Source organism: Chanodichthys erythropterus, chromosome 13 (genome assembly GCF_024489055.1).
Source record: "Chanodichthys erythropterus isolate Z2021 chromosome 13, ASM2448905v1, whole genome shotgun sequence".
Taxonomy (NCBI): Eukaryota; Metazoa; Chordata; class Actinopteri; order Cypriniformes; family Xenocyprididae; genus Chanodichthys; species Chanodichthys erythropterus.
The window spans coordinates 40,996,729-41,020,538 of NC_090233.1; the positions used below are offsets into that span (position 1 = coordinate 40,996,729).

General features: G+C 38.4%; 1 protein-coding gene across 2 annotated transcripts; it reads right to left on the minus strand.

Annotated features, from left to right (window-relative positions):
• Window positions 1-234: 234 nt before the first annotated feature.
• zfr (zinc finger RNA binding protein) lies at window positions 235-20,098 on the minus strand. Of its 2 annotated transcripts, XM_067406237.1 has the most exons (20): window positions 19,969-20,098; window positions 19,670-19,751; window positions 16,653-16,935; window positions 15,393-15,537; window positions 15,015-15,236; window positions 14,395-14,633; window positions 12,463-12,663; window positions 11,870-12,170; window positions 11,561-11,754; window positions 11,346-11,465; window positions 11,083-11,228; window positions 10,828-10,990; window positions 9,555-9,766; window positions 9,323-9,473; window positions 8,987-9,128; window positions 6,230-6,327; window positions 5,263-5,358; window positions 2,272-2,383; window positions 1,964-2,061; window positions 235-1,874 (listed from the first exon to the last, which is right to left on the minus strand). In XM_067406237.1, the coding sequence occupies exons 1-20, from the start codon at window positions 20,003-20,005 to the stop codon at window positions 1,692-1,694; spliced, it is 3,225 nt and encodes a 1,074-aa protein (XP_067262338.1). In that variant the 5' UTR covers window positions 20,006-20,098; the 3' UTR covers window positions 235-1,691. The 2 variants fall into 2 exon arrangements, with proteins under 2 accessions (XP_067262338.1, XP_067262339.1); XM_067406238.1 differs by lacking the exon at window positions 19,670-19,751 and having other exon boundaries at window positions 19,969-20,062.
• Window positions 20,099-23,810: the final 3,712 nt, after the last annotated feature.

Here is a 23,810-nt window from a genome sequence, read left to right on the forward strand (position 1 = left end):
TCCTCATTGCTGAACTAATAAGCAGTCGTTTTCAAAATAGCCTACGCCCTGAAGTGAGAGGGCTTGTTTATATTATCAAGTTTTTTTTTTTTTTTTTTTTGCTTTGTGGTTGTACATCTGCTGATTTTCCTCTGTGCACCGAGAAATAAAGTGCGAATGACTAAACTAGTTCTTCATTAGCATAATCAACTAAGGCAAAAACATATTTAACAGAAAGTACAACAATCGTTTCGGAAACGTCTTTATTATAAGCATTGTAATGCAGTAGTACCTTGACAGTGAATGACAAGCATCAAAGGGTAAGTCTACATCAATCTGCAGTTACAACACAGATATTTCACTTTTGTTCCTCCCATCATCAATAGTTATTTCAACAAACTTGAACCAGAAACCAAAATTAAGGGCAAGCAACTACGCATCTACAAACCATTAAAACAAAATCCATAAAAACAAAGAACATAAAAAAAAAAAAAAAAAATCCTGTGCTTTAAAACCATACAGGCATTTGTTTTTGAAGATCTATTGCAAGATTAGATACAGGCTTATTAAATGATCATATATTAGAGATCATACAGTTATATGATCACATTTAAAGATACATTTAGGGTTTACAATATTATGAACACAAAACACAGGCAGACCTGGGTCAATTACAACATCTACAGGGAAGAAAAAAAAAAAAAAAAAAAAAAAAAAAGGATGTCTGACCATAAAATACTCCAAATGATCACAGTACTTCCTTGTGTGAACAACTAATCTGAAACGGGCCGGTAACTCAATATTCCTTATTAAACTCACCGAGACAATTGGTAGATACTTCTGGTATTTGGCCCAGGTCTTATTTCAACGGGTTGGGGTCTTTAGAAATGTGATTGAGCTACACCACAGAGGCACAGCTATCAGCATACTTACAGCCTAACTTTGGGACAATTGCAGCTTTACATCACTTGCATTAAGCATATAGAAGGAATGAGGTCCTAGAGAGGTTAAGGGTATTAGTTAGCCAATGGCATAAATTTACAAATGGTTAAAAGCCAACCCAGCCTTCAGAATGCACTAGCAATGGAAAATACATGCTTGTATAAATCCACGTCCAGACAATATCACCACATTCATCACAACAGGACTAACCCATCGCACGAATCAATCATCTTATCTTTGATCTTGCGTTATTAAGAGGAATGTCTCTAAACAAAATAAATTACGAAAACACCTAAAGCAATTTATTGCAAAGCCAAGGAAGCCATTGTCAAAGTTACTTTACATGTGTAACTGGAAGGATAAGATAGACTTTAAAGAAAGAATCTGTTCCACACTGACAAATACACAGCTCAGACTTCTAGAAACATCTAGCCTGAAACTCGTAAGAGATCTGAAGATGGTGAAAGATTACATCCAATGTGCTAAATGGAACTTAGGCTTAACTTCTCTAGATTGTGCGCATCTCAAATCTTTATGCCAAGACACCAGACTAAACAACTGAGATGGACTAGAGTCTACGTGTCAAGGATATAAAGCCTGGCATTTCCCCAAGTGGCCATAATTAGGTCTTTACCAGTTCTTAAAAATATTTCTAATGAGTGGTAATCAGCATGCACAGAGATCAACAGAAATAACATTTTGTATTCCAGGAATGAACAGAATTTGAAACGGGTACAGGGAGAACAGGGCTAGTTGTACTGTAGTGCAGTTCAGAACCCCTCGTAGTCCTTCTTGTCCTTCTTTCCTTCTGCTTCGAATCCATCAGTGCCATCACTGTTATCGCGACGCCTCTTGCGGTTATTTCGTACGTTGAAGCGAGAGTTCATCTGGGGCAGGGGGTCCATTCCCAGAACCTTGTGAATCTGACGGAATGCCAGAAGCCTCAAAGCAAACTGGAGAAAGTGGCTGGTCAATACACAAACTGAAACTATTCAGTGTACATTTTCTAACTACTAATGCAAGTAGTTACTGTGTGCTTCACCTGAGCGCTTGACGTTATGTCCTCTCTCTGCTGCTCTTCCATGCTAGCCAGAGTATCTGTTGGATTCTTCTCACAGGGGTCTATCAATCCTGGAGCACCTGCATTACAAAGGAAAAGCATACAAGACACTGAGCACCAGATTCTTAAGTTGAATTTTTATGCAACAATGTGACTACATTGTCAGTAAATTAAAATAACTTAGAAAGTAATACATTCCATTAAGAACATTTACTGAATGCATAAATTTGATAATATCCGTAGTTTTCTGATGATCAACCTCAACAGCTAAAGTCAGAGTGCCCTCTTACCAGACAGCAGAATGCCTGAGGAAATACATTCAAAGACTCGTCGCAGAGCATCTCCAGGGGTCATTGGTCCAGAAGCACTGCTGATGGCCTTCTCCACCAGCAACTCCATAGCCTTTGGAAAAGTAAACAGTAACTTAATAGAATTTACAATATAAAACACTTAAAATGGTGTTAAGCAGCAGTTTACTCATAAAATGAAGACTGGAGGATGATAAAATTAAGTAGGACTGAAAAGCAGCATTGTGCTTTTAAAACCTCTATAGCAACAGTCTTAAGTGTAGCTTTGTTACTTGTAATTTAAATTAGCTTCCCTAAGGACAATCACAATATAAAGGAGGAAACGAAATGGGGGAGAATCAATCCCCTAAAATATTCAAACTCAACATGGTGGTTGTAGGAAAGGCCTCTCACTACATTTGTAAGATTTTGTTACTAAAAAGCAAGCTTGGAAAGCTATCCTGAGTAATGTAGACCGGAACTGTACTTGCATCTACTCAAGTCAGCAGATCTAAGCATGGTGTAGTTTCCAGTTATCAGCAAAGCATATCAAAAATGCTAAGTTGCTTGTAAGGCACATTAGTTGGCATTAACACAATTTTAAAAACTGCTACCATTAAGTAAAAGGATGAGTTCACTTCGGAATTAATTTCCTAATAATTTACTCACCCTCATGTCAACCTAAAAGAAATTAAGGTTTTTGAGGAAAACATTCCAGGATTTTTCTCTATAGTGGACTTCACTGGGGTACAACAGGTCCAAATTAGTTTCAGCACAGCTTCAAAGGGCTCTACAGTGAACAAATAAAATAACTTCTATACTTCAACCACAAATGCTGGTCTTGCACTGTTCTACGATTACATAATCATGTTGAAAGGTCATGCGTGATGTAGGTGGAAGTACCACGGTAGGGCGAAAATCTAGTCCAAATTAAAAAATCGTCCGACATAGTTTTACCTTTTTTTTGTAAAGGGCGTTTGACTTTTTTGCACGTTCACCATGTAGAGACAGGATTGGTACTTCCACCTACGTCATGTGTGACCTTTCCAAAGTGATTATGTAATGTGTGGTGCATCGCAGAGCAGTGCAAGATGAGAATTTGTGGTTAAAAAGTATATAAATTATTATTATTTTTTTTTTAGAAAATGACTAGATAAGACCCTTATTTCTTGTCTAGGGCTGGACAATAATTCAATATCAATATATATCGCGATATAATTCTTTTCGATAACGGTGATATGATTTTTAAACACATTTCCGGTATTTCGATATACATTACAGCATTTCTCACTGACTTGAGGCGCAGCGGTTAGAAAGAGCAGAACAAGATTGGCTATTTGCGTGATGACGTACACCACAGAGACACGCTGCCATCAGCGTATCTATTGGTTAATATGGTTTGTTTAAAATAGCAACGTGGAAAACAGACAGAGTTCAGATAATGTATGTTTCAGTCGATGGATGCGCAAAACGTTACAACAATGATAATCAAAAAGCGTGGACAAAACAGTAACTCTTTGTAAACTGTTAACAGCTAACGTTAGTGCCGTATGCTGTAATGTCCAGTCATTTACGCCGTCATCACCCGGGTGTTGATAGCGCGCGAGCGCAGGTGAGACCTGAACAGCACACATTGCTATCTGTGTTTAAACTAAACTCATTTAAGCCTTGCTGATTTAAACCTTCAAGAATAAGTCGCGAAAGAGAACTTGCACGCGCTATGAGAAGATTTGTGTGCGCTCATCCGAAGCGCGCACACGCTTATTTCAGACAGCGCGCAAATACTGATTTCTCTTTCAAGTCTTGCGCTTCGACGGCCACATTCATACAAAAAATGATGTCAACATGCCCGTCTTGTCGAGTATCCTAGCAAACATAGTCAGTTATGTCTTAAGTGAATGTATAACAGTCGAGAAAGACAGCGCATGTGTAACAGTATATGTACTGGTTGTCTTAAAGGGAAAAAAAACTATTCCTGCTGCCTGTTTTTAATGTTAAATCAAATAACAAAGAAATCACTCACTGCTCTTGACTGAATAGTTTTTGTAACTTCAATAATGATTCATCTTATATACAGTAAAGATAATATGCAGTGTTATTTTATATTTGATTACTTTATCCATTTTCTGTACCTGAAAACTACTGTTACATACCTGAAAAACCTGAAAAGCACTGTTTATTTTATTTGAATATTTGCTTTATTGTACTTATTTGTGATGTTGCTTGTAGTTTGATTGTTTGTTCTTATTTTCTTTATTTTTATTTGACAGAAGTCCTATTTTTAGGGTCACGGTTTCGGTGCGGTACAGACATCCATTGTGGCCGTTCTTGGCAGTTTTTCTGAGGCTATTATATAGTTCATATCGATATCGGAATTATATCGTATCGACCGAAATTTAGAATTATATCGTGATATAAATTTTGGCCATATCGTCCAGCCCTATTCTTGTCTGGGATCATGTAGAGTGCTTTGAAGCTGTACTGAAACTGCAATTTGTACCTTCAACCCATTGTACCCCACTGAAGAAAAATCCTGGAATGTTTTCCTCAAAAACATTAATTTCTTTTAGACTGAAGAAAGACATACAAACATCTTGGATGACAATGGGGTGAGCAAATTATCAGGGAATTTTAATTCTGAAGTGAATTAATCCTTTAAAGTGTGGTCACGTTTATCGTTCGGCAAATTAAAATCCAAGTATGAATCCACACAATCAGTAATTTTTGCATTAGGGTGAAAACAATACCCCCTGCAGATTTCTTAACTGGTTCAAGTCGGTCACATGGATTTGCAGAGCTGTTTGTTTGAAAGGGACTTGTTCACTACACTATCGACAATAGACAAAAGGGCCTTTTATTGCCTGCAAAATATTCCACATAAATTTCACTAATGTGACCACACTTTTAAGAATCTACTCCCCAACACTGTGTAACTATGAATGAACAGAAAAACATGCAAGCGTTTAATGACCATGTATTTCTGGCTTTACTCACCCAGCTAGGAAAGGCAGACCAGGTGGGTACTCGCTGACACAGGTCACGAAGTATTCGAATGACAATCACACATGACTGGAGCCCATTAGCCCTAGCCTTCAGTGCAGTGAAGTCAAGATTAGTTAATGCACAAGAGCAAAGACATACAACATGGCAGAGTTCAGAGAGAGGTGCAACACTACTGTTCACAATGGAAGCTTTTAACTGGTATAAAAACCGCTGAATTGATTGACTTAATTTTATTTTAATTTTTTTTAATAAAGCTGCCATTTCCAGCAGTATTTTACCTCACCATTAGTACAAGAGTTCAAAGTTTGCAAGATTCACTTGGAATGACTCCCTTGTAATCTTGTAAACCTTGACCTCAACTGTCAAATACTTCACAAACATATACTTTCATTTTACAAAAGATCAGTTTGCAGGAGTAGTTGCATAGGAACTGAAGCAGTCAAGGAAATCTGCTTTACTTTGCCTGTGTATTTGCGGAGATTGCAACAACACAGTAAACTAATCAGATATTCCTTTCCTCTCAATCCCTATTCCCAAGAAAAAAAGAAAAAAAAAAAAAAAAAATCATTAACAAAAATAAAGAAAAACACAAAACAAAAACGCTCAACATGAAAGCTCTTATCGATGACACTTTATGCAAAGGTATTCTGCAGCCTTATGGAATCATTTTACATGCTAAGTATTTAATACAAGACTTGCAAATAAATTACATGTATGCAAGGATGCTTAATTTTTTTTAGGATCAAATCAGCTCATATACAAAAACAGAATGGAAACAATATAGTACCATAATGACCAAATTTTATACTGCATCCTTGTATCACTTTTTCCTCCCAAAAAAAAAAAACCAACTTTGAGGTTTAAAATTTAAAAATAAAAAGACTAAACAACTTAAATGAACATAAAAAGGAATACATCTCATAAGGCTACAAGAAGAAAGTAAAATGATGTTCCGAACCTGGAACCACTTAGCGTGGCGTAGGGCAGCCAGAGCGTCAAGGCATTTTTGCCTGTCCAAGACGTCCGCTGGGTCTTTCACCATACTCGAGGTTACATCTAAAAATGGATCGAATTGTCAAATGGTGGTGAGGAATGGGTGTTTGACCAGGTCAGAGAGACTGCCAAGAACACATTGCCACACATACCAGTCTGTTCTTGATCACCAATCTCTTTCAGAGTGTACAAAAAAATAAATAAATAAATAAAATAAAACCTGTATATGCATTTCACCCCATATGCAGAATCTTTCAGATCTTTTCAACAACATTATGGATCAGCTACACTTGCCATTGGGTGCACTATTTAGTCTGTGATATGGTGCTGAAAGAAACTGGATAGGGACAGATGAGTCCTGAATCAAAGGTCTTGTTAGGGATACAAGAGAAAAATCACTAGAGAATGTGGCATAGAGATGTAGGATTTTATAATTAGAGTTGGAAGTGGGTTTTTTTTGTTTGTTGTTTTTTTTTTTTTTGGTACTCTGCATATAGTGAACATGACACTTATTAACTAGCTATATAATTCTCTTGATAAAGACCATTTCAGTTATGGCCAGTCATATTAATGCTCTGCAATCCACCATTTGAAATTGCTGGGAATGACAATGCGTTAGTTTCAAATGCTAAAATGTAGTGGAGTAGCCTGGCAGAAGACGTCATACTGTCACGATCCGTAATTGCTGCTATTGGCAGATTCACAAAAAGTACAATCATATCACATAGGTTTACAAACAAATTTGGAAAACTTCAAAATTGTGCCATTTTGCCAATTACATACCATCCCTTTTAATTCCTTACAGTAGAAAAAAAAAAAATCTTATCATTGTATTTTTTTATGCTAATAAAATCCGAAAGCTATCCAAAATCCAAAACTTGGTTGCTCTAGTTTACTAGTATCAAATATGTTGCATATGTGGAATTTTAAACCACAAGTCTAATTTGACTGCATTCAGGAAGTGCACCATTTCTGCATCTCTTGCTTAACCAGCTGACTTAACAGTTGAGGCTAAAGTTATTCTCATTTGCTCTGGGCAACAACAAATTGTGGATTCCAGTGTCTACATAAGTAAAGTTGGAAGTATTTAATGTTATGAAAAATACTTTGAGAATTCACTGTACTGATCCAGAAACATTGGAAAGATAATGATGGGCTGCAAATGGTACCCGATGTGTAAATCGTGATGTAAAACAGGGGTATCAAGGGAGATGTGTAATGTTAACAGCTGGTGAGTATTTGTAGTGACCCACTAAAGTAACATGGCAATGGTAGGTGTGGCAAAGTGTTTGAAGGTATTCAGGAGGGGGACCTTGGTCAAAAATCCTTCCGGAGCTGGTAGACGTAGCCTCAGATGGGAGACAATTTGCTGAAAATGCAAGGAGGCTTTGGGCTGGACTTAAAGCTTTGTATACATGAAGGCAGCATTGCGTGCTGGCAAGAAAATATGAAGCTCCCAGCAAGAGGATTAGGACATCACAGCATGCATACCTGTCATGATTGGCTTTGGAGAACCCCCATATCTCAATGTATACCGAAGGCTGTAAAACCCCAGGTCCAACCAAAGATTCCTCTATCAAAGCTTTCTTCCCAAAAGCTGACTGATACTCCCCTAAGGAGCCAAACAGGAATGGTGGCATTGCCGCAAAGCCCAAATTTAAAACTTCACCATTTCAGTGACTTCTTACTAATACTCTTCGTTGTAAAGATATAAAAGATAAACCGGTTATTGGTGCAGTTACTCTACTACTTGGGGAAATTATCATTTAATGCCTTTTTCCATCTGAAGGAAGAATTAACGTAACACTGTTTGAATGCCAAATTTTGCCATTTATCGAGCTCTATATTCGATTGCTTCTCTCAGGGGAGCACTTTCATTTTGGAACAGGGGACCTCAGAATGGTGAATATTTTCACCACCAGACAAAAAAAAAAAAAAAAAAAAATGATTTGTTTCCTGTGGGGACATGGTAGGCATTCCAACTACTCCTAAGGTCTAAGACCCATCTCAAGCATTTCTCTTCAGGAACTAAATCAGGAATTAAGTTTTGTTTGCACAGAATACTACCTCTGAACAAACTATGACCCCATGTGAAAGAAAATATGTTTTTGCATAGGACACAATCCCCTTGAACACAGGAAACAAAAATGAATCTTACCCGGGACTAACTAGACTTACACAATGCAAACACTTATCATGCTTGTTTTGGGGAGAGCTTCAAGAGCACTGGAAAAGTGTTACAGAGAGAGGACCCGGAGCACCACTGCCAGCATCGGAGATGGTTGGGTAAAACCTGGCAGTGTTGAACTCGGCTCTAAAGCAACTTAAAGCCAATTGAACTGGCTTCAATCCTGTTACAGTATGAACACATTACAGACTTCAAATGAAATAATTGAAGTGTAAATAAAGAGAGAAAGAGGCACTTTACCTCAATGGTGTAACATTTAAAGGAAAACTGTGTATGTCATTTCTTATGTACGGCCAAGCTCAAGCACATACCAGGTTTAATTTGTCCTACTATCATTTCTATATCTTTTCAAATGAAATGAAATATCAAATGAAATGCCCCCAAGTCTAAAAAGGTGCAAACATAATTGTTCCAGTATTAACATCTAGTTCCATCTCCACACTGCCAACAGATGGGCTCTTTAGGTTGTCAAAATCAGCATAAAAATATTAATCTGATAGGTAGTCGGTTAATGTGAGCAACGTCTTTTCCAACCTCCATCCCGGCTGTTCTCCTCTCGGATGACAGGCGAGGTAAGGGTGATGGTCACCTGCATCTTGGGCTCAGTGCAGGAGGTAAGAATAATGGCAGCCTCTTGAATGGAGCCTTTTACCTCGTATTTCTCTGGCGTTACCATCTGAAAAACACATGGGTTAGCAGATAACACAACCATCAATTTGAGACTGGGCAAACCTTGACCCACAGTAACAGATGGTGCAGATACTCCACATCCTTAAGCATTTGAAATAAATATTGCTAGTTAAAAAAAAAAAAAAAAATTTATATGAGAAAAAAAAAAAAAATTAAGTTTACACTGCACTGAGCCAGTACCGTAAGCTGTTTAGGGAGATGTTCCACAATGCGTGTGAGTAGATTCTTTGTAGGCTTCTCAGAACAAAGGAGGACAAGGTTGACATGTGTGTCTCCTCGCAGAAGCAGGCCCTTGGCAAGAACACCAACTCGCATCACTCCTTTCAGCACCCTACAATGCACAAGAGTTCATGTATAGCTTTGGCCTTTTTTCCTCTCTGCTTTGAGAAACATTACAGTGCTCTTCTCTCACCTGTCTTTGGGAGGCTCTTTCTTTTCTTTGTCCTCTTCTTTGCCCTTTGCACTTGTATCTTGGTCAGTAATGATGTCAGAGACCAGCTTAAGTGCTCGCTCAGTGATCGACACAATCTTCTGGATGGCCTGGAGCTCATCCTCAGATGGGTAAATAGCTGCATGCTTGGTCATCACATAACGATCATCTGAGGAATCAGGGCGACGTGGAGGCTGGAACAAAAACTAGATGTTATAAACCAGAGTTGTGATGACATGCAAGAACATCCTACTTTAAGATAGGAAAGGGCCATTTGAACAGTATGGAAAAAAAAAAAAAAAAAAAAAAAAAGCCTGTTGTGCAACAAGATAGAATCTCACTTATAAGTACAGTCGCTTAAAAGCCTTTACTAACACTAAAGAAATTTGTAGAAATCCTTCATAGTCAATTGTTTCAGCCAACTACACTTCTACGGTCATAGAAATCAAAACATTCAACTATCATTTATCAAATTCAAACATGGCAATTGAAACATGCTAGTAGTACCCTAACAATGTTATCTGCTTTACATGGCCGCTTGCTCTAATGTAAACCTAGATAAAAGTGCGCTATTATTAGGCAGATATCCGGTGCGGAGTGTGCAAGCTAAATAAGTACCATGCTTGCTGCTTAACATGTTTAACTTAACATGCATTTCTCTCTGTAGGCGCATCCACTTTACGGCAGAGATAATCAAGTGAGCGTCATAAATTTATCCTTGCAGCAGAGCAGACAATGACTAAGAAAACTAAAGTTTATTAATAAATTAAAATGTTCAGACAGTCTCCTTTGTTTCACACATTCATAATCATTACTTTTGCTGGTGCACTGCGCCAAGCTTTTATGTGGCACGCTTGAGCACTTAATTTATATTTTAAAGGCTCATGATTATGATGGTTTAGTATTTCTCCATAACATAGAACAAGGTTAGCAATGTTACATAGAATATTCTTTCTCAGCCCTGAAACTTTTCTGATGCCACCTCTCCCCCCAGTATACATTTAAAAATTAAGTTAACGTCATAAACATGTGACTAATTGCTTAAATTAAGGAATACTAGTAGATTAGAAAAATCAAGTGTAGGGCTGCCCCCAACTAAAGATATTTAATGTGTCCTTGCTGAATAAAAGTATTAATTTAAATAAAAAAAAAAAAAACCTGATCCAAACTTTTGAATGGTAGTGTAACTCAAATCACAAGCCACATATTTTGGCAAATCCAGCACATTTTATCTCCATAGTAGTTTAAGACTTACTACTGGTCCTTGTGGTTGAGGAATGGGCATCCCAGGCCTCACTCCAAGAAGACCAGGAGGTCCAGGTGGACCCTGTGGATAACCTCCATCAGGCATTCTGCGCCTTTCATCCCAATGGTGCTCTTCCTCCATACGCCGCCAATACATGTCCTCTTCATAGCGCCTAAAACAATCATATTAAGGACCCCTTACTCAAAGTGCTCAAATGTAGTTACTGACATTGGAGTAGGGGGAAAATAAATAAAATCACCACACCTCATCTCCATCCTCCAGCGCTCCTCTTCTTCACGTCTTCTCCAATACTCTTCCTTTTGCATCTGCTTCCTCATCTTTTCCTCTTGGATCTTCCTGGCTCGGATGCTAGGTTTCACTTCCACCTGGAGATCTGGGTTCACCTTTTTCTACAGTGGTGAAAAATACAAATCAGCTACACTGACATCTCTCACCCATTTTGATTTTTTTTTTGCATTAATCATGAAAGAATCACTGCAAACCAATTCCACCAATCACCCACTAACCTTATACTGCAGTCGATGTCTCCTTCCTTTCAAATGCATTTCCTTGGCATTTGGGTCATTAAAACTGCATTCACACAGTTTGCAGTGGAACCGGATAACCTTTCCTTCATCATTCCTAACCTAAAAAAATAAATAAATAAAATTATTGTATGCACTTGGCTACATAAATTCTCATTTCCATATAGGAACTTTTCCTTATAATTTTCTTCTGATACCTCTTCAACATAGTCATGTCCGACGGGCTGAACATCACTCTGCAGTGCTGCAAGTGCTGACTGAGGTGACAGAGGGTCAGGTATTTCATTCTTTCCATCCGGTGGTGGTGCAGACACAGTGGACTGTGCCGTTTTAGCTGCCTCAATCTTGGATTCATCATTTTTAACAGCAGTGGTTTGTAACTTGTTTCCACCTATTTTGGCCATGCAAAACAAATATATGATTTCAATAAATCTCACACACACATACAAAATAAAGCATTCCATACCATCAGTCAAAGAAGAAAATAATATTAGTTCAAGACATACCAACAAAGTTGATCTTGGGTGTGTTGACCTTCTTGACAGAGCTGCTGCTGACAGAGACACTGTTGGGCACTGAACTCTTGCCCTGTGCAGCTGAAGCCATGTTGTTGACCATGCTGCCAGATTTTAAGTAAGAGGCAGAAACAGAGGAAGCTGAGAGGTTGGACGATGTGCTTGTGGAGCTGTTGATGTTGGAGCTGGAAGTCTTATTGGGAGCTGCTGTACTGGAGGTGGAGGACTGGGAAACAACACTGGGCTCGGTGGATGGTATTGGCTTTCCTAGTTTAGTATGCAATTTCACAACCTATAGAAACAATGCAATTAGATATTTGGCGGATTTAATAAACATCACACCTACTTTTTAAAGAATCTTGTGCTATTAAATACTGACTTATTAAAACTTTACATTACATAATCTAGCATGCTTGTACTAGTGCACCATTACTCCGCTTCAAACAACTGTGCATAGCATATTGTAACAGACTCCCTAGGAGGCCCTCTCTACAATAAAGAGCCAGAATCATGTGTTCAAAAAGAGTGATGCCAAAAACAGGCTGACAAAACAATGTGCCAAGATCAGAAAGTGAGTCATGTACCTTCTGGTGTTTGGCTCCTCTGATGTGTGCAGCGTAGGCATCAGCCCCAGTGCAAGAGACATCACAGAGCTCACAGCGTAGCTGATTCTGTGTGCCGCGGGCGGAGCTCCCGCCTCCACTGCTGCTACTGCTGCTCTGTGATACTTTTAGTGCGGCTTCTTTCTTTTTGTGCTTCTGACCCTCCAGATGCTCCTTATAGGTCTGAAAAGTAGGAGATAAAACATAGGTGCCACAATTCATGCAAGCTCATCTGACCATTTGTTGAGAGTCAGGAAATCACTTTATTTATATAGTGTCCGTGCAACCAGCAGGGCTCTATGATTTCCGCAACGTGGAAAAACAAGGATGAAATCACAAAATCCAGTCCTAAAAATGAAGTTTACAGTATAATGTAGAACGTTACGAAATGTGACAAATTTTGGAAAAATCAAAAGTAGCACTGTGCACTTAAAAAGGTGCTAAAGAGGATGTTTTGTTTTATACATTTTTGCAATATTACTTGAAACTGTCTTTAACTGATAAAAGACTTTATTAGATGCACTGAAAGGAATAATATCAATATACATCATCTGCGCACAAGGTAGGGCCTTAAAAACATCAGCCAGTCGTTTGCGCGATCATTGCGTAAACGATTGGCCCTCTGGCTTGTCAATCACTGCCGTGACGTTCCTTGTGAGAGTGTACATAATGTGTACATTACTCTTCTGAAAAGTATTCACGACAACCCATCAAAATAAAAGTTCATTTTAAATAGTGACAAATATATTGATATTGTACAGTAGAAAGTAATTATAAAAAAAAACTATTAACGTTAAGGAATCATAAATTTTTCCTGTTTCCATTTTAACATTAAAGGGTTAGTTCACCCAAAAATGAAAATAATGTCATTTATTACTCACCCTCGTGTCGTTTTACATGCATAAGACCTCGTTTCATCTTCAGAACCCAAATTAATATATTTCTGATGAAATCCGATGGCTCAGTGAGACCTCTATTGAGAGCAAAGCCATTGAAACTCAAGATCCACAAAAGGTACTAAAAACATTTGAAACAGTTCATGTGAGTTCAGTGGTTCTATCTTAATATAATAAAGAGACAAGAATACATTTGTGTGACAAAAAAAAACAAAACTTTAACAATATCTAGTAATGGGCCAATTTCAAAACACTGCTTCATGAAGCTTTTGAGCTTTATGAATGTTTTCTTTCAAATCATTGATTCGGATCTCCTATCAAACGGCTAAACTGCTGAAATCACTTGACACTGGCACTCTGATCCACTGATTCGATTTGTAAAGCTCTGAAGCATCATTTTGAAATTGGCCCATCACTAAATATTGTTGAAAAGTCGTTATTTTGTTTTTTTGGCGCACAAAGTATTCTTCTCGCTTTATAATATTAAGATAGAACCACTGAACTCACATGAACTGTTTCAAATATGTTTTTAGTACTTTTATGGACCTTGAGAGTTTCAGTGGCTTTGCTCTCAATAGAGGCCTCATGAGCCATCAGATTTCATCAATACCTTAATTTTTGTTCCAAAGATGAACAAAGGTGTTACGGGTGTGGAACGACATGAGGGTGAGTAATTAATGACATTTACATTTTTGGATGAACTAACCCTTTAAAAATCTGCTGTGTGGTTTGCAAAAAAAAAAAAAAAAAAATAAATAAATAAATAAATAAATAAATAAATAAATAAATAATATTTATTAATTTTTTTTTTTTTTACCTAATACACCTACAAGAAACCATTGCAATAAACTAGAAAAACAGTTCATACTTTTTGAATTCATTTTTCTTTCATTAATCAAAAGTATTAATTTTAAACCAAATGAAATTTAAAAAAAAAAAAAAAAAAAACTAAAAAAAAAACTGATTTCATAAGATACTTACACAAGCTCAAACATCAATAAAATTAATTATAAATTACCTGAGGTCCAGCACAACTGATCTTGCAGACATCACAATAGTGTATCTGTGGTGGTTTAGGGGGCTGTTTAGGCTTGAGCGTTTTGTTCTGGAAGGGAGCTTTCTTTGTAAAAGTGCTGCCGGTCCATGCGGCAGTGGCTGCTGCAGCGACGGCCGCCTGTTTCTGCTGCTGTTGCTGCTGTTGATAGTAGGAGGAGGCAGCCGAATACACTGCAGCTTCATAGCCAGAGTATGATGTCCCTGAATATACAAAGAGGATCAGTTATTGGCAACAGTACAACTAGAGATTGAAAAGATTGCGCTGTAATTTTGACATTTAAATCTATAAACCTAGATCCGGTGGCTCAACTGGTAGCGCATGACACTAGCAATACAAAGTTCATGGGTTTGATACAGTATTAAAACATATGGACAGGGTGTGGGGAGGGAAGCTTTGACATTGAAAGCTACTCAAAATTATGCTGGAATCAAAGCTAAAATTCAGGAGGATTATAGTTGGAGAGCAAGTGGCATGAAAAATAATTCTGCTCTTAAATGTGTGTACTAGAAAGACATTTTACTTAGAAATACTCAACTGAGAAAGTCCAAAAAGATTTTGGAATGGTAGCGTGATGTTCTTACCAGAGTATGTGACTGCATTGGTGCTGTAGGTGGGACTCTGAGAGTATGATGGGACTACAGAGGCAGCCGCAGCTGCAACTGGCTGTACAGCAGAGGACACTGGGTAAATGGAGAAGGTTGAGGTGGCAGGGCTGGGAGTGGCTGGCTTTATGGTTGTAACCTGACGCGTTTGCTGGGTCTGGGTGTACGGAGTGGCACCTTGGCTGTATCCAGTTTTAGGCGCTAGAGGGAGGAGTAAAAAAGTTGTACAGGATATTTTACAACACAGATCATTTAAAGGATGACCCGATGAGGACTACTGATTTCATTCTGTGCCATCAGATAGCATAAGAAAAAAAAAAAAAACTTTGTTTAAATGCCAAGAGGTGTCCAGTGTACCTGTCTGATAGTAGGATTCGGCCACAGTCTGTTGTGGCTGGGCTGCTGCAGCGGCCACAGCTGGTGTAGCCACCGGTTGCTGGTAGTATTGTTTACTGTCATATGCTACAGCCGGAGCTGTGGACCGCACATATGAATATGAGTCCTGCAACAGTAAAGGGAAATGGAAATAGTAAAAAAAAAAAAATGAATATTATGAAATATTACAATTTAAAATGACTTTCCTATTTTAATATATTTTAAAATCCATTTTATTCCTGTGAAGACAAAGCTGAATTTTCAGCAGCCGTTACTCCTCAGCTGATTACTTCAGTGTCAACAGTTTTTGTGGAAACTGATACTTTTTCTGGATTCTTTGATGAATACAATGTTCAAAAGAAAAATTCTCAAAATAGATTTTTTAATCTCAATTTTATGCATAATTTCTGAATAAAACTATTAAAGGGGTGATTATAATGCCACTTTTACAAGATGTAAAAAGTCTGATGTCCCCGGAGTGTGTATGTGAAGTTTTAGCTCAAAATACCCCACAACTATTTTATAGCATGTTAAATGTCACTTTTTGAGGGTGAGCAAAAACGCTCCGTTTTGTGTGTCCCTTTAAATGCAAAAGCGCTGCTGCTCCCAAGAAGAGGGCGGTGTTTCAAGAACTCGTGTTAGCAGCTCCGATTACACAGACTCACTGAAAATGTCAAACATTTCAGTCTTATGTTCAAACCAGAGTTGGACAATGATGGAGATAGCTTGAAGTCATTAAATAGCATATCCTGTCAGGATAATCTATAAATTGCTTGTGCGGGAACTATATATGCTGACTGAAGATAGAACGGGTATAGTTTAGTTTAATTATGGTTATAACTTATGTTGTCTTCTTGCTTTTATGACATGCTGTTACATATTGTATTGCAATAACATGGCCTCACCCTTTTGTTGCGTGTTCTTGAGGGCAGGGTTTATGTAAATTTTAGGGTTAGTGATGTCACTAACTCGGAAAGCAGCTCACTGTAGTCCCTACCAGCCATTTTTGTAGTCCTTGTAAAGCGATTTGTTTAAAAGAAATTATCTCCTTTTGCTTCGAATGTCATAACTATGCAGATGTTGTTTATGCTCTAACAGAAACATTACACACCAACTAAAGTTAAAAAAAAAGTGAAATTATAACCAACCACCCCTTTAAAAGATTTTTTTTTATCTTGCTGGCAATAAACTTTTGAACACTAGTCTCTAAAAGTAAAGAGCAAGTTTGCTCCTTTCTTTTACCTGGTAGTTTTGCGAGGTGACAGGAGGTGGTGGTGGGGGAACCTCCGGCTGTCTCTGTGCATACCCGTAATCCGTGGCAGCGTGGGCTGGCTGGTATCCTGCATAAGCAGCAGCAGTAGCCGCAGCTGCTACTGCGACCGGTGCAGGCCGAGCAACAGCAACCGTGGCGGCAGTAGGGGCATATGCTGCCGCCACCGTGTGCGCCGCCACCGGTGCTTGATGCACAGTATAGCTGGCCACTGTAGTGGGGTGGGTGTACGCTACCCCAGCGGCCGGCTGCTGACTGCAGAAGAGAAAACCAGAGTCTTAGATGACAACAGTGACAGCTACCTTTGCTTATAGTCTGCCAACTTACCAATGTCAGTGCTGAACTGAAGCATTACAATTAAGTATATTAAATAATTGGAAATTAATATCGATAAGATGTAAGGGTATAGCTGACAAAATACTTTTGGGAAGTTGACAGGATGCCACACTCCATCTAAAAAGCATCGATTATGCACACATACATAAATAAAAATCAAATCAAAATATGCATCCACTAAAGCAACAATATTGCTAACGTTTTTTTATATGCAGAGAAATACTTTATAGTGGAATTTGACTAAACAGAGACGAGAATACTGTAGATGATCTTGCACAGTAATGGCCTTCCATGTATTTGAGACGTTAAAAAAAAAAAAAAAAAAAAAAAAAAAAAATTAAAATATGTCATTACTCACCCTCATGCCGTTCCACACCTGTAAGACCTTCGTTAATCTTCGGAATGCAAATTAAGATATTTTTGTTGAAATCCGATGGCTCCGTGAGGCCTGCATAGGGAGCAATGGCATTTCCTCTCTCAAGATCCATAAAAGGTACTAAAAACACATCTAAATCAGTTCATGTGAGTACAGTGGTATTATAAAGTGACGAGAAAAAAAATAAATAAATAAAACAACTTATTTAGTGATGGCCGAATTCAAAACACTGCTTCAGGAAGCTTCGGAGCATTATGAATCTTGTGTAGAATCAGCTGTTCGGAACACCAAAGTCACATGATTTCAGCAGTTTGGTGTTTGACACGCGATCCAAATCATGATTCGATACACTGATTTGAGATTCATAACGCTCCGAAGCTTCCTGAAGCAGTGTTTTGAAATCAGCCACCACTGTATAAGTCGTTATTTTGTTTTTTTTGGCACACCAAAAATATTCTCGTCACTTTATAATATTAATATTAACACTGTACTCACATGAACTGATTTAAATACGTTTTTAGTACCTTTATGGATTTTGAGAGAGGAAATGTCAATGCTGGCTTTGAAGGCCTCACGGAGCCATCAGATATCAACAAATATATCTTAATTTGTGTTATGTAGATTAACAAAGGTCTTACAGGTGTGGAACAGCATGATGGTGAGTAATTAATGACATTTTCATTTTTGGGTGAACTAACCCTTTAACATGTAAATCGTTCCATAACATTATCTTGGAGATAAATTCATAATATTCTTTTTGGATTGCTGGACTTTATGCACCAAATCCAATGGCTTGACAAAGAACATGCATGTAAAAAAGAAAATCAAATCAGTGATGGATTAGCATTTTCTTCATAAATAGGCAGTGGAAAAAAACAAACATCAGAATACTAGTTCTCTCTTACTGTAATCGTCAATCAGACAAAAAAGCTCAAGATTTTGATTTCAGCTTAACACACCACACCAAAGGCATCTCAAACCCATTTAAAAGGTGCAGACTGGGACAAAATCTAAGAGTTAGCTAAATCAATAACTTGAGTCTAACTACCAGCCATCCATCTATAAACTGCAAACATTTCCAAAATGTCAACCCAGCAAACACCAAGGCCTTGGAAAACTGGTCAGAAATATGATCCAGCTTATGAGGAATATTACGGGTTTTTTTTTTTACAAATTGAGGCACGTTCTTTCAAATACATGCCACACAAAGACAAGATAGGAATAGTACGATTATTTTAAAAACAAGTAACTGAAAAAAATTCAACCTAGGCCAACTAAACCCTTTAAAAAAGTGGATCAGGAGTGACATTCAAGGAGTCCTTGAGGCGCAAGACATCGCCCTTCCCAACGACACACAGATTGTGTGTTAATTATTCGGCTAGATTTTTTTTTTTTGTTGTTGTTATTTTCCAACGACGATAAGGTGTCAAATAGGTGTTTTTAATAGCGTGGTGTGACGATGTAAATTTGCTTTTTGCGCTTCCGTCTTAAAAACACTTGAGTAAAGAAGAGCGTTGAGCTGGACGGACATGCGCAGAGCTGTTCTAGTGCAGAGCTGGAGGAGAGATGACAGCTGCAGTCTGCTCGCGCTGTTCGGGATAAATGCTCAGTTTATCCAAACATGTTAATACCAGAATAAGTTCACAACAGTGTTAAAATCTTAAAAAAACGAGTGCTGCGAAAAGAAAAATCAAATAAATTCACAAAGATAAGAGTCGTGTTTGTTCATGAGGCAAACCGGTCTGAAGTTAGCGTAAACAATTAGGATTTAGTTACTAAACCTCGGCCATTAGTTTCAAACCAAAATGTTACATTTGTAACTAAAATTTACATACATTAAAACACTTGTTTATTTTAAACTATGATCGCCGGTTTGAATTGTGCCCCTGCTGGTCACCACGTCGGATGTTTATATACAAATAAAGAGGCTTTAAGTTATATAGCGGTATTATAACCTCTTATTTGTAGTTTATCCAGTAATTACAGTTTTGCCCTATGATGTCCCCCGATAACCAAAACTGAAGCGCCTCTCCCTATCAAAAGAAAATTAAACAAATAGCGTTATACATTAAAGCGATGTATTACTCAGATTTATGCACAGGTCTATAATAATGCATCATTTTCTCTCCAGCCGTTCATCTCGAGGCATAAAGCACAGCCAATCGCCTCCCTCTCCTACCCCCACCCAAATCCAGCAACAAAGGCGGCGGGGCCAAATCCCACCATTACTGTACCACCACCATCAGCGCAATCCTCGTTAAACATCATGGCCCTTACCTGTACTGGGCCGCAGCACCATGGGTAAATCCAAAGTAATTGCCGGTGGCCATTTTGGCATCTTCACCAAGCCGGCTGGGCACTGCAAAAAGACAGATTCGTGGAAGGTGAGCGACTGTGTGAAATGGCAACCATGATGAAGAGCCGTATCATGCGGAGGAAGAAAACACGCAGGAAACTACGACGACATAAAGCCTACGATCCCCGCACAACCGTAACATGATCCCAAACACATCCACTCCCTGTTTGAAACGCACACTGATATCTCAATGTGCTTTTAAAACCCCAATTTTACTTACCATAGGTGAAGGAGACTACTGGACATATGGGAATCATTGGTTTCCTATTCTCTAACGAACTCTGACTCGTAACCCTGCCTTTTTATATGAGAAGGTCGTACCAGGATATAGCGCTCACCGTACATGCGCGTTGGACGATGCGAGAGAGATGGGAAGTGTAGTTTTTCTTAAATCCAGTTTCAAGGTCGTTGAGTACAACTTGTTAACCAAAACACACAACAATTGTAGTTTTGAAATGAAGAAATGAAATGAAATATAATAAACAAAATGTGAAATACTTAATATGCTGAGTTAATTTAAATTAATTTCCCCTATTGTATTAATTTTAGATTAATTAATTTTTGAATGGGACATGAGGCAGACACGCTATTTAGACTGGTTACACTGTTAACACTGTTTAACTGTTAACACTGTTTAACTGTTACACTGTTAACACTGTTATTTTGTTGTTATTTTGATTAATCTTAATGACTGTGTTCTTTTGAATCTGTTCACTAAAAAACGTGTTTACTTATTTGTTTCTGCAGGTTACTTTGGTATTTCGTCTTATAGACCCTTTTCACAGACTGTGTTTTTACGGTCATCAATATCGTAAATCCTGCAAAGTTTTTTATATTTTCATTTTTTTAAAAACGTATGTACATTTATAACACTATACTTAGTATTATATTACCTTTTCATCAAATTACAGAAAACCAGTTAACGCTGCTGTGAGGGTGTTTCTAATACTGTGGTATTGATGGTAAAAATTACATCTTTCTCTCTTCTGACTGCCGTTATCAATCGCGCTCTATTTTTTTCCTATTTTTTAAAAGTTGTGAAACCACTATTGTGGAGTTTTTCTTTTGCTATTTGAGCAAATGGAAACACAAAAAAAATATATTTAAGGCATTCTCTCATTCAGCACTATAGAATTTTACCCAACTATGATGACTTCCGCTTCTGAGAAACCCAGAAATGTGAAAGGGTCTATTGTTACAAGTGAGTGAATTGTATCATTCACTCAACCCATTTTTTAAGTTTATTCTGAGTTGACAAACGAAAATTGAAAATTGCTCCCTCTGTAGACAGGATCAAAGGGAGCCAACAAAAAGGCTTGTTTTGCATTCCTACAATCTCTGGAAAGAATGTTTAAAGCTGGCATGAAACAGAAGTTGTGATTTGATGAAGTTGTCCTTTCTTCCCTATTGTGGCGTAGCCTACAGTGGGTACGGAAAGTATTTAGACCCCCTTAAATTTTTCACTCTTTGTTATATTGCAGCCATTTGCTAAAATCATTTAAGTTATTTTTTTTCCTCATTAATGTACACACAGCACCCCATATTGACAGAAAAACACAGAATTTTTGACATTTTTGCAGATTTATTAAAAAAGAAAAACTGAAATATCACATGGTCCTAAGTATTCAGACCCTTTGCTGTGACACTCATATATTTAACTCAGGTGCTGTCCATTTCTTCTGATCATCCTTAAGATGGTTCTACACCTTCATTTGAGTCCAGCTGTGTTTGATTATACTGATTGGACTTGATTAGGAAAGCCACACACCTGGTTATATAAGACAGCTCACAGTGCATGTCAGAGCAAATGAGAATCATGAGGTCAAAGGAACTGCCTGAAGAGCTCAGAGACAGAATTGTGGCAAGGCACAGATCTGGCCAAGGTTACAAAAAAAATCTGCTGCACTTAAGGTTCCTAAGAGCACAGTGGCCTCTATAATCCTTAAATGGAAGACATTTGGGATGACCAGAACCCTGCCTAGATCTGGCTGTCCGGCCAAACTTAGCTATCTGGGGAGAAGAGCCTTGGTGAGAGAGGTAAAGAAGAACCCAAAGATCACTGTGGCTGAGCTCCAAAGATGCAGTCGGGAGATGGGAGAAAGCTGTAGAAAGTCAACCATCACTTCAGCCCTCCACCAGTCGGGGCTTTATGGCAGAGTGGCCCGACAGAAGCCTCTCCTCAGTGCAAGACACATGAAAGCCTGCATGGAGTTTTCTAAAAAAACACCTGAAGGAAGATTCTCTGGTCTGATGAGACCAAGATAGAACTTTTTGCCCTTAATTCTAAGTGGAACGTGTGTAGAAAACCAGGCACTGCTCATCACCTGTCCAATACAGTCCCAACAGTGAAGCATGGTGGTGGCAGCATCATGCTGTGGGGGTGTTTTTCAGCTGCAGGGACAGGACGACTGGTTGCAATCGAGGGAAGGATGAATGCGGCCAAGTACAGGGATATCCTGGACGAAAACCTTCTCCAGAGTGCTCAGGACCTCAGACTGGGCCGAAAGGTTTACCTTCCAAAAAGACAATGACCCTAAGCACACAGCTAAAATAATGAAGGAGTGGCTTCACAACAACTCCGTGACTGTTCTTGAATGGCCCAGCCAGAGCCCTGACTTAAACCCAATTGAGCACCTCTGGAGAGACCTAAAAATGGCTGTCCACCAACGTTTACCATCCAAACTGACAGAACTGGAGAGGATCTGCAAGGAGGAATGGCAGAGGATCCCCAAATCCAGGTGTGAAAAACTTGTTGCATCTTTCCCAAAAAGACTCATGGCTGTATTAGATCAAAAGGGTGCTTCTACTAAATACTGAGCAAAGGGTCTGAATACTTGGGACCATGTGATATTTCAGTTTTTCTTTTTTAATAAATCTGCAAAAATGTCAACAATTCTGTGTTTTTCTGTCAATATGGGGTGCTGTGTGTACATTAATGAGGGAAAAAAATGAACTTAAATGGTTTTGGCAAATGGCTGCAATATAACAAAGAGTGAAAAATTTAAGGGGGTCTGAATACTTTCCGTACCCACTGTATATCCAAGCAAAGAGAATTCAATGTTTCCCCATTCAAAGAAACAGGAGCTGCACTTGAATGCCTGAGAGGCATTTCAAAGATGGCCGTCGAGTGAAATGACTTGTCTTAAAGGGACTTTGATCCAAGTGAAATGGCTTCTCAAACAAGAAAAATGTAGGGTGGGACTTGATTTTGTCCATCAGGAATTCATTGGATCATTGGTTTGCCGTAGAGTGCCTCAGGGATGACGCATTTTTGTAGGCAAAACCTGGAAGCAAGTTAGCATTTTTGGACTTCCGGTTCCAACACCGTAAAGTCTATGGTTTTTTTGAATGGGTTTTTGCTAAATCGCCTGAAATAAGGTCTGTGGTTAACAAAGCCTCTAAATACTTTCACGTTTTGATCTATGATAAAAAACACACCAGTTATAACCCACTTGTGATTTTTTTTTAACTTTTACTGTGTCTTAAAATCGGCGGTTGCTATTCATACACAGCGTATATCATAATCAGCGAGCATGTTTGTAAATAAAGTTGTTTTTTAAATACAGTTTGAGGAAGCTTGGTGGTGACGACGTTGATCCGAGACCATGGTGTGCTGTAGTCCGTTTATAGCCTACTGTTAGCCTTTTATATCTAATGACTTTATTTAGGCTTCAAAATCTATAAATGTTGTGTTAACTTGTAAAGATTATCTTGATAGACAAAACATGTAAGTGTCATAACCCTTTGTTAAACACAGAGCTTATTTTCTGCGATTTTCCAAAAGTCTATGGGAAAAATGCATAGGCTTTCAACCGCTAACTTCCAGGTTGGCCTACAAAAATGCGTCATCCCTGGGGCACTCTATTGCTGTGATCTCATGTGAGTGACAGGTTGTCCTGCCCTTCACGCCAGTAAACACGTCATCAGAGAAGAGATGCTGCATTCAGACTTATGTCTTAATTGCCATTACAACAAGTGACATTCTACATGGTCTTGTGACTAGTAATTATGCATTTCTATGGCAACACTATACAAGCCAATATGCAGCAGTCAGGTGGCACA